Source organism: Rana temporaria, chromosome 2 (genome assembly GCF_905171775.1).
Source record: "Rana temporaria chromosome 2, aRanTem1.1, whole genome shotgun sequence".
NCBI lineage: Eukaryota > Metazoa > Chordata > Amphibia > Anura > Ranidae > Rana > Rana temporaria.
The window spans coordinates 368,998,262-369,010,380 of record NC_053490.1 but is presented as its reverse complement, the minus strand read 5'-3'; the positions used below and the strand labels follow the sequence as shown (position 1 = coordinate 369,010,380).

The 12,119-nt window shown below is 45.2% G+C and overlaps 1 protein-coding gene across 2 annotated transcripts in view; it reads left to right on the top strand.

Moving 5' to 3' along the window:
- Positions 1 to 3,090: 3,090 nt before the first annotated feature.
- Positions 3,091 to 12,119, top strand: part of PKP1 (plakophilin 1) — an 81,728-nt gene continuing 72,699 nt past the window's right edge. For both annotated transcript variants that reach the window (XM_040337733.1, XM_040337732.1), the window contains exon 1: positions 3,091 to 3,473. In XM_040337733.1, coding sequence (XP_040193667.1) covers positions 3,266 to 3,473 — 208 coding nt within the window. In that variant the 5' untranslated portion in view covers positions 3,091 to 3,265. The remainder of the gene's footprint in view (positions 3,474 to 12,119) is intronic.

Sequence of the window (12,119 nt, the reverse complement as noted above, 5' to 3'; positions counted from 1 at the left end):
ACCAATCTATTAACCTTCTATAAGGAGGTGAGTTGCCATCTAGATAAAGGAAGGCCCTTAGACGTGGTGTATCTGGATTTTGCAAAAGCATTTGACACACGTCCCCATAAACATTTACTGTACAAAATAAGGTCCTTTGGCATGGACCATAGGGTGAGTACATGGATTGAAAACTGGCTACAAGGGCAAGTTCAGAGAGTGGTGATAAATAAGGAGTACTCAGAATGGTCAGGGGTGGGTAGTGGGGTCTCCCAGGGTTCTGTGCTGGGACCAATCCTGTTTAATTTGTTCATAAACAACCTGGAGGATGGGGTAAACAGTTCAATCTCTGTATTTGACAATACAGCATAAGGGGGCGGGGTAATTATGTAGTCACCACCCAGAGCATGCTGGGACTGTGACGTCATAAGAGGCCAATATAAATCGTTGCGCACCGCACACCCGGCATTACAGCGGGAGGGAGTGTCGAGTCAACATCGAAGAAGAGAAGAAGGAAGAAGACGACGCAGAAGACTGAGCCCCCGCTGGTAAAAGAGCTGAAAGAAGACATCGGTGGTGCCCGGCAGAAGGGAGAAAGAAACGGAGAGCTGGAGAAGAGAGCAGAGAAGTCGGAAGACCCCCCCCGAAGATGGAAGAAGAGAGAAGGCCGGGCCCCCACTGGTAAAAGAGCTGAAAGAAGACAGCGGTGGTGCCTGGCCGAAGGGAGAAGTCGGAACACCCCCAAAGTCGGAAGAAGACCCCCAGAGCTGCCTAATAAACTACTATACTATTCTTGACACTTTTTACCCCCCAGGTGAATGGGTAGGGGTACGATATACCCCATACTCATTCACATAGGGTGGGGGCCAGGATCTGGGGGCCCCCTTATTAAAGGGGGCTCCCAGATTCTGATAAGCCCCCGCCCGCAAACCCTGACAACCAACGGTCAGGGTTGTCGGGAAGAGGCCCTTGTCCCCATCAACATGGGGACAAGGTGCTTTGGTGTGGAGGGACCGCAGGGCGCCCCCCAACCCCAAAGCACCATCCCCCCATGTTGAGGGCATGCCACCTGATACGGTTCAGGAGGGGGGGGGGCGCTCGCTCATCCCCTTTCCTGACCTGCCGGTCTGCGTGCTCGGATAAGGGTCTGGTATGGATTTGGGGGGGACCCCCACGCCGTTTTTTTGGCATAGGGGGTTCCCCTTGAAATCCATACCAGACCTAAGGGCCTCTTATGCTCTTGGAGGGGGAACCCATGTTTTTTATTTAAAATTTGGCGTGGAGTTCCCCCTCCTGGAGGAGACTTCGAGTCGCGTTGTAAGTCGCGCTGAAGTCGCCCTAAGTCGTGTTGTGATTCATACTCAAGTCGTGTTCAAATTGCCTCTTAAAGTCGCGCTGAAAGTCTTGTTGCCCCTGTGTGAATGGGCTCTAAGGTAAGCGGGGCAACAACTTCTCTGCAGGATGTGGAAACCTTGCAAAAAGATCTGAACAAATTAATGGGGTGGGCAACTAAATGGCAAATGAGGTTCAATGTAGAAAAATGTAAAATAATTTGGGTGGCAATAACAAAAATGCAATTTATACACTGCGGGGGGGGGGGGGGGGAGAACCTCTAGGATGGAAAAGGACCTGGTGGTCCTATTAGATGATAGGCTCAGCAATGGCATACAATGCCAAGCTGCTGCTAACAAAGCAAACAGAATATTGGCATGCATTAAAAAGGGGATTAACTCCAGAGATAAAACATTTATTTCACTCTACAAGACTCTGGTCCAGCCGCACCTAGAGTATGCTGTCCAGTTCTAGGCACTAGTCCTCAGGAAGGATGTACTGGAAATGGAGAGAGTACAAAGATAGGCAACAAAGTTAATAAAGGGTCTGGAGGATATAAGTTATGAGGAAAGGTTGTGAGCACTGAACTTATTCTCTCTGAAGAAGAGACGCTTGAGAGGGGATATGATTTAAATTTGCAAATACCGTACTGGTGACCCCACAATAGGGATAAAACTTTTTCACGGAAGGAAATTTAATAAAAAGACACGTGGCCACTCATTAAAATTAGAGGGAAAGAGGTTTAACCTTAAACTACGTAGAGGGTTCTTTACTGTAAGAGCGGCAAGCATGTGGAAATCCCTTCCACAGGCAGTGGTCTCAGCAGGGGGCATCGATGGTTTCAAGAAACTATTATATAAGCACCTGAATGACCACAACATACAGGGATATACAAGACATATAATACTGACATATAATCACACACATAGGTTGGACTTGATGGACTTGTGTCTTTTTTCAACCTTACCTACTATGTAAAGTGCCCCGACTATGTGATAAGTCATTTTTTTTGGGGTAGTTTGGGCACGTTATTACTGTCTGTTGCCTACCAGAAATGTTTTACCTGGTGCCACCTTGACCCCAAAAATTATTTAAATACCCTGCTTTGACAGGAAGATCTTTCATATGACATGAACATTCCATACCTGATAATTCTGAATAAGGTAACATAAGATAGTAAACAAATGATAAGAAAGCAAGATATTATCCAGCACTGGTAAGGCATAGGTTATATGAGAGAGCAGGTCTGAGGTCTGTGTTGTGTCTGAGGTGTGGCTTTTCGTCTACAAAGTAAGCGTGTATGACAGCATGATTATGCATGCATATGACTTCTGGGTGTGTGTACGACACGGAATGCCCAACAAACTATGTGACACAACATGTGAATGTGTTGTATTATGTGTAAAACTGACACCCATATGTTACCTAATAACCAAATTACCTGTAGAGTTAGAATGTGTTCTATGTGTGTATAAGATCTTGCACATATCTATCTGCTAAAAAATAGGAAATCAGCATACAGTAGCATAACTGTAAGAGCTAATTACTGTATGTGCTAGTTGGTAGTATACATTACTATATCACAGTGGATTCAGGACATTAATGCAGCAATCTCTTTACTTGCTAGCATATATGTAACTGTCACATCCATCAGTCCAATATTTTGTGAAATTAGATGTATTCTCCTTAGCAGCAGTATTTTGTATGAACTCGTTTTTAGTCACAACCAGGGCGGGGTTGGGAGTATTGAGGTGTGTCATACAAAAGCAGATACACCTTTACAAACCAGTACAGGCTTTCAGGAAGCTGTCAGAACAAGACACTTTTGGAAGTGTAGAGGAGAGCAAGCATCCATTTTCTCTGGATTTTGTCTTGTACAGTTCTACAGGTAGTTTCATAAACCTATAAAAAGAAAGAAAGTTCTGCTCATAGACCTATAGGAAAGACTCTGACCATGTTGAGTTCACCATCCCCGATGAAGACGGCTTTAGCGTCGGAAGTCTTTGTGTGGCAAAATGAATCTTCCCTGGCATTGCCCTCAGACATGCATGTGAGAAGTGGGACGAGCAGAGACCAACGGGTCAAAGAACAAGTCTTGATGACCGTCAAGAGGCAAAAGCCAAGATCTTCTCAGTCTTCTACAATGAATCATGGGAATAGAGGTAAGACCACTGCTTCTTTACAGAAAAAAAAAATGTATGTGCAATATATTGAATAATTAAGTATACATAGGAAGGAAACTATGGAAAGGAACTAAGAAAAGATACTAAGGAGACACTAAAGAAGCACACTAAGGAAACATGCCAAGGAAACACACTAAAGAAACACACTAAAGAAACACACTAAGCAAACACACTACGGAAACGATGAAAAATAAGTGTTCTAAATGACTTAGATACTTTTTGAAAAAGAGAATGGCAAGCTACTATAAATCAAGTGAATTAGGCATTATGAATGTTACTGCTTTTACTTTTTAACATTGCAGGTAGAGACAAGAATCACCTACTCTATTATTATTATAGAAACACAAAATCAGCTTTGTGAGAATGTAGAAAAGTGTTCCACTGTCTGATGAATTTGTTGTTAAAACGGCACACTGATTCAGCTAGTACTTGATAAAGAGAACGATTTATTGCACAGTATATTGCACTTCAATTTACAGGGCTTGCTTGTTTGATAGATTTAGGTTCCAGAGTTCTTCGAAAGTTATTTATTTCTACTTGGGCTGATGTAACAGGGAGCACGTTTGATGAAGACAAATCCTTTGGGTTCTGCAGTATGACAGGGAATGTGTTTATTTCTTCTTGATCTAAAAGGATCACACAATGGTTGATTTTACTAAAGCTGGAGAGTAGAAAATCTGGTGCAGCTCTGCGTAGACACCAATGCGCTTCCAGGTTTTTATTTTTTGTGAACGCTTAATTGAACAAGCTGACGTTAGAAGCTGATGGGCTACCATGCACAGCTGCACCAGATTTTGTAAATCAACCCCACGGAGCTTTCCAGTGAAATCCATAGCGCTCATAGGTGTGCGCAACCCATTGCATTAGAGCTGGTTCACACTACCGCGACCTGGGGGGGCGACTTGTGTCACCCGACATGACAAATTACATGGAAGTGAATGAGAGCCGTCTTAATGCACACAACTGAAGTCGCTCCGACTTCAGAAAAGGTTCTTGTACTACTTTAAGGCGACTTGTACCCATTGATTTCAATGGAAGTCGCCTCCAATTATGATCCCCTGTCTTAACTGAAGCAACTTTACAGGAAGAGAAACTAGTTTTCTCAGGAAAACGCCTCCCTCCCACAGAGCTGATTATTTTTTGGCCACTGGTAAAGTCGCCTGTCCTGGAGCCGAAAAGAAAGTCGCGCTTAAGTCGCCTCGCAAAGTCACGTCCAGAGTCGTGTTGCCCCTTTGTGAACCGGCACTTAGGGTGTGCATCCCAAAGCTCAAACACACATGCCTTTTTCTGCAGCCTCAGCTGCACTGAACAGTGAATGAACAGGAAGCCGCTTAGCACAGAGCACTTCCCATTCATTCACAAACCAAAGCATAGTAAACACAGTTTGCTATGCTTCAGCTATGTGTTAAAACAGTGAGTGAGTGTGTTCAATGTTTATTTAGAAAAGGAAGAAACAGGTAAATGACATTTTATTAGCCCCTTCCCACACTCTCCATCTGGAAACACCCCCGCAGCAGCCAAGGGGGGAGGGAAGGGAAGCCAGCAGCACTTCAGCGGTGGGGTGGGGGGCGTAACACAGGGGAAAGCCTTGGCAGGGGGACAGGGGAAGATGACACCGCACAGAGTTATTAGAGTGTGCCCAGGCACACATGGTATACCCCCTGTGCACCCCGATGATAGCACTTAGTTTCTCATGAGTCTGTTTAGGCCCCCTTGGTCTTGATTTCAAAAGTAATCAAATTTCTAAGCAATTGTGAATATACCCTGAAATTCATTAAGATTGGCGCAGACAGTTTTTTCGAAAGTTTCTCACATGCTTTTTAAAATGTTGCAGCATGGATAAAAATCATGTAACTGTCTAGAACCTGCACTTGAATTTAGCGCATGCTGTGCCGCTTTTACAATGCATGGAAGACACTTTTGCAAAATCTCCATCCAAGAAACAAGTTAGTGAGGGGGCAAAAACCATTTGAAGAGCCCATTGGCTTAGGTTAGGCTGCTCACAACAGTCAAGGCTAATCTACAATAGGTACTTCAGCAGGTTACCCGTAAAACAAGTGCATAATAATAATTTTGACTGCTGATGCAGATACTGCTGGCCAGAAATCCTAATCCAGCAAAGCCTAGGAAATCCAGAAAGCTTTACTTTGAGGCTGGGTTCACACTTATGCGATTTTGGATGAGGGTTTCACCACATCTAATTCGCATGACAGGAGATTGTGAAAGGCACGCAATGGAGCCAGTTCACAATTTTCCAGAGTGGCCATGGAGCGCATAGCAGAAGCGTCCTGTGCGTCTTTCAAGTCATAAGTTCGGACCTTGTTCGGACCTGAAACGAAGAATAGGGACGCACCGGACCCCTGCTGTGTCCGGTGGCCGCACATAGTGTGAACTCAGCCTTAGTCCACTCAAGTTTCTCTTTTTTAACTAATGCTCTGATAAAGGGGGTGTTCCTTTGACCATCGAAATGCCTTGGCAGTCTTTTAACACAACATCAATAAATTAATTTGTGCTCTTTTATGTTTCGGTCTGACACTCCTTCAATATATGCATTTTGCTAAATCTATCTTTGTGCACCAAAAGAAAGTTAGTCCTAATTAGCTCCACTTTCATAAGATACAGACAGTGGCCCAGATTCAAGAAGCTATTGCGCCCGCGCAACCATAGGTTGCGCGGCGCAATAGCTGTTTTGCTCCCGCGTAGCGAATGCCCCTGATTCAGGAACATCGCTACGCGGACTGCAGCCTAGGATATGACAGACATAAGCCTCCTTATGCCTTCATATCTCAGGCTGCATTCTTGCGTTGGCCGCTAGGGGGCGCGGCCATTGTGATCGGCGTATAGTATGCAAATTGCATACTACCACCGATTCACAAAAGTTGCGCGGGCCCTGCGCACGCAAGGTACGGAGTTTCCGTACGGCGACTTTAGCGTAAGGCTGCTCCTACTCATAGCCACCCTTCCCGCTCGTGAAATTTGAATTTCACGTCGTTTACGTAAGTGATTCGTGAATGGCGCTGGACGCCATTCACGTTCACTTAGAAGCAAAAGACGTCCTTGCGACGTCATTTGCCGGAATGCACGTCGGGAAAGTTTCCCGACGGAGCATGCGCTGTTTGCTCGGCGCAGGAGCGCGCCTAATTTAAATGATTCCCGCCCCCGGCGGGATCATTTACATTAGGCGCCCTTACGCAGGGCAAATTAGCATAGCGCCCGCGCAATTTACGGAGCTACTGCTCCGTGAATCGCGGGCAAATCGAAATATTTGCGTGGGCGCAGAGCAAAAATCGTTGCCCTTTGCCCACGCAAATATTGCGCGGTTCTACCTGAATCTGGGCCAGTAAGTATTTTAATTTGAATATGGTGAAGGTTCTACAACACAGTGTAGAGGTAAAGCAAATTAGAACTGCCTAAATTTAGCGCACGAGTCGCTGTCAGAACCAAAACTGGTGCAGATTTATTTTTAATAATGAGGTGCAACACATTAATAATGCCAGAAAAGTGGTGCAGCAGCTTAATAGTATTCCACTATAGTGTACGGCTATTGCATGGTATATTTTGTACTCTCTATAGCCCATGCAGTATTTTAGTGCCTTTACAAAAATCAAAACAGCCATAGGACTTTATGTAGTCTGTACTGTTTTTATTATTTGATTACATGTCTGTGTAAGCTCAAAGTCATATAGGTGCTCAATTTTTATTTAAATTATGACATTTTTTTTATTTGCACAAAAGCAGCAGATTTTGTTGGTGGATACTGGATAGTATTTTCAAAATGATGTTGCAAGCTGCTTCTACGCAGTTCCCTCCCACAGTACTGGTGAATGTTGTTTTTTAAATGTACTTCTCTGCATGGTGATTTGTGTCTGGTGCTGGTTGTTGGCACACTTTATTATAGAGGCATTTATGTGACGTATTTCATTGGAAGGCGCTTTTATACTTTTAAAACATAGTGGTGCTTCAAAATGGTTGCGGTGCAATTGTTTCCCATTTTCTCTACTCATTTTTGGGATTCTTTTTTTATCACCATGTGCTGAACGGACAATGGGCCAGATTCACATAGAATTGGGCTACGCTGCGGCGGCGTAACGTATCCCATTTACGTTACACCGCCGCAAGTTTTCAGCGTAAGTGCTTGATTCACAAAGCACTTGCCTGTAAACTTGCGGCGGCGTAGCGTAAATCCGCCCGGCGCAAGCCCGCCTAATTCAAATTGGGCGGGGACCATTTAAATTAGGCGCGTTCCTGCGCCGAACGTACTGCGCATGCTCCGTCCCTAAAATTACCCGACGTGCATTGCGCTAAATGATGTCGCAAGGACGTCATTGGTTTCGACGTTAACGTAAATGGCGTCCAGCGGCATTCACGGACGACTTACGCAAACGACGTGAAATTTCAAATTTTGACGCGGGAACGACGGCCATACTTAACATTGGCTAGACCACCTAGAGGGCAGGTTTCGTTTTACGCCGCGTATCTCTACGGAAACTACGTAAATTTACAGCGACGGGCAAAGCGTACGTTCGTGAATCGGCGTAACTAGTCATTTGCATATTCTACGCCGACTGCAATGGAATCGGCACCTAGCGGCCGGCCTAGAATTGCAGCCTAAGATCCGACTGTGTAAGTCAATTACACCTGTCGGATCTTTGAGAGATCTATGCGTAACCTGATTCTATGAATCAGGCGCATAGTTACGACGGACGGATCTCAGAGATACAACGGCGTATACCTAATTTTGGGGAGACAACATGGACATTAGATTCAATAGATGGCATACACATTTTCTTCTTTTTTGTTTTCATTGTACGATGCATTATTTGATATCTTCTTACCACTGAAATATATGTCTACAGCAGGGGTCTCAAACTGGTGGCCCTCTAGCTGTTGCGAAACTACAAGTCCCATCATTCCTCTGCCTGTGGGAGTCATTCTTGTAACTGTCAGCCTTGCAATGCCTCATGGAACTTGTAATTTCACAACAGCTGGAGGGCCGCCAGTTTGAGACCCCTGGTCTACAGATATACACATTTGGCTGAGTCAAGTAGGCATATTTATGCCTATGGAGAAAGGAGGAGGGGCACAGTAGTTTAGTAATCATCTTTTAATCAGTCAATACTCCTATTTGATATAATGGCAATGAATACATTCCTACTGCTTGTTTATATTAGGGGAAAATAACTGAGAAACCCACTCAACCAATGTTATTCCAGGAAGAAAGGCCAGCCAGGGAATGGCTGTCAAGGTGCACTTACAAAAAACAACAACCATTGCTCAATGCAAATGTTTGTTAATTTGACAAAGGGTGTCTGTAGGGAACTTTTAGACCCCCTTTCACACCGAGGCAGTTTTTGGGCATTTTAGCGCTAAAAAAAGTGTCTGAAAACTGCCTCTCATGCCTCCCCAGTGTGAAAGCCTGAGTGCTTTCACAGTGGGGCAGTGCGCTAGCGGGATGGCAAAAAAAGTTCTGCAAGCAGCATCTTTGGGGCAGTGTAGTCCCTTTGGAATGAATGGGTAGCGGAAGCGCAGCAACACGGGTGCTTTTAACCCCTAGCCTACCAAAAAGTGCTGCTTAACAAGCGGTAAAGCGCAGCTAAAACTAGTGGCTCTTTACCTCTAATGGACCCTTGGCCCTAGTGTGGAATCAGTCTTAGTAAGAGAACTGAGATGAAAATTTTATAGCCATAACCAGGTGTGAGCATTACAACCTCAGAATTGACCCTCATGCCTGAGGTCACTGAATTCTACAGTTTTATCTGCTAGAGTTGCTTCAACTTGTGGTACGAACGGGAGCATTATGGTTAACTGAGCTGGCAAGTATGGAGGAAGGGCTAGGGTTGCCACCTCATACCTTTAAACCCGAACACATATTAATTACACAGCTTCTGAGGCTAATTTAATGCAGATGAAGCACTAATTGAGTATAATTACCACCTTAATCAGCCACAGAACCTGTGTAATTAATATGTGTTTGGGTTTAAAGGGATGAGGTGCCAACCCTAGGAAGGGCAGATGCCCCTACAAGTGACCAATGCAAAGGGATAAAACCAGTGGCATCTTAAGAGCATTATAGGCCCCCGGGCAATACAGTGCACTGGGGCCCTGTCTACACAATCGTGCACGAGAATTTACTGACAAAAATCATAAAAATCGTAAAAATCATAAAATTTACTGTCAGAACCACATTTTTTTTACTGGCACTGCAAAAAAAGTACCTAAAATTACAGTTTTACAAATTTCTTCATTGACATGAAGATTAGGTTACTATAACCCAGCCTGCTCAGAGTTTACTCTTACATCAGAGTGTGCAGGATTCCCCCTTACAGTGAAAGGGAACTCTTATGTAAAGGGGAACGCTACAGATCATGATGTAAGGGGGAACTCTGATGTGGAGGGGGACTCTGGTGACCAGAGACCACCTTATATCAGAGTTCACTGCTTTCTCTTTACATCAGAGTTCCCACTTACATCAGGGTCCTTGCACACTGTAAGGGGGAATCCTGCAGACTCTGATGTAAGTGGGAACACCAGGAACTCTGATGTGTGGGGCACTCTGGTGACCAGAGACCACCTTCCGTAGAGAAAATACATCAGCAACCACCCGCCACTTAGACTGGCCTGGCGGCGCTATCACTGACCTCCTCTCAGGTGCAACATGCATGGCTCAGTCAGATGGCTCCAGCTTGGCTGCTCTGGTTTTATTCTACTGTCTCCTCATGTCTGACTTCTCCCGTGACCCCCATCCTGGCGGCGCTCCCACTCTTGACTTCTCTTCAGACTCTTCCTCAGAGACTGTAGACACGATACAGTTCTACAGTTCTGACCCGCTGCTCTCCACCATTTTTTACTGGGGTCGCTGGGCAGCCGATGGGGGCCCCCCAGGCAAGTGGGGCCCCCGGGGAACTTCCCAGCGTGCCCAATGGAAAGGACAGCCCTGGATAAAACCATGTTAAAGAGTAACTGCAGTCTGCTCATATCATTTGTAATAAAAACATTATTATTAACATTATTAAAAACAACTTTGCCATTCTAAAGCTTCCCTCCAACCCCATTGCATATTATTTTATATATACTGTGATTCTGTACTTGCCAAATATGCTGCAAAAATCTCCCTCCACTAAGTCTGGCTGCAACCATTTTAACTGTGGGCAGCTAAAGCTGATGCCTGTTCACTTCCTGGATTTACACAGACACACAGAGGCACACCTCCAGCTCTGCATCCTTGCAGCTCTCATTGACCCTCATGTCTCACCCCCCCCTCCCTTCCTGGCAAACACTCACGAGAGTGAGCTGTGCATGTCATAAGCCTAGGTTTTTTACCAGACAAGAAACATGAAGTGGGCTGTATAAGGTATTTACTGGTAAAAAAAATGTTTTACTTTCCAACGTTAAAACAACAAGGACAGAAGATTTAAGGTCCACGTTAAGGACAGTTTTAAAGTAAAGCAGCTAACCGTGATGATGTAAACTTGTTAGGAAGCTAGATAGTGCTAAAGAGAGCCCCATTTATCCTTCTACACGGGGCTTATAAAAGTCTGCTTCTTCCAGTAAATACATTGAACCTTGATAAATAAACAAATTTGGCATCTGTAGTATTGGGAGCTTGTAGCGATCCATGATGTTAACTGTATATATATTTTTAATGAAACAGGTAACTTTGTGATATATCCCTGGCATTGATTTTGTTGTGAGAAGATAAGACTACAATGTACTAACAGCAATGGTAGCGGTAACAAATCTACTGAGGAATTCAGCTACTCCCCCCAAAAACAAAATTAAAAGTCAGCAGCTACAAATCATAGCCGGTCTCCTACTGCGCATGTGCAAAGCGTGCTGCGCTTTGTGAATGGGCCGCAGTCTTATGGGACCTGTGAAGTGTCCCAGAAGGCTGCGGGGGAAGGAGGGGGGCCCAACTACCGGCTTAATTTGATGCGGAAGTGGGAGCGAGTACCTGTCAAAACCGGGTACCCGCCCCCCCCCCCCATAGCCCCAAAATTTGCCAAATGTGTCAGTGGAGAGGAAGAAAAAACCTTTTGGGTGGAGCTCCGTCATAAATATACAACAGCAAAAAAATGTATGTAGTATAGACCCATGTACCACCTACATCAGTTAGCATGTGAGTAGAAAACAGGTGCTGGTGAGCTTTTCCCTACTCCATGGCAATCCATGCAAGCCAAGTACTGGCAGACAGAGACTCAATGGGAGTCGGGAGGCCATAGATGGGCCAGCAGTGTAAACATGAGGTGGTTTTCTAGATGCTGAAGGATCAGCCATGGAGTGTGAGACCCAGTGGCGGTTCGTCTATAGAGGGCGCCGGAGCGCCGCCCCCTCTGGCTCTTGCACAGCCACTGAAATACATAGATTCATGCATTGCATGAATCTATGTATTTTTGCCGCTGCCGCCGACTATTCAGATGGCTGGATGGCGAGTGCCGGCCACCTGAATAACGGCAGCTGGTTGGCTGTGTGGAAGTGCCTATCAGGCTGTAGTCAGCTTCCGAATGCTTATGCAAGGAAGGCACCCCCCTGTGCGTTCCTTGGATAAGACTGACAGGCGTCTCAGCCAATCAGGTTCACTGGTTCTGATTGGCTGAAGCGTCACCGAGGGCGGGAGAAGACATCGAG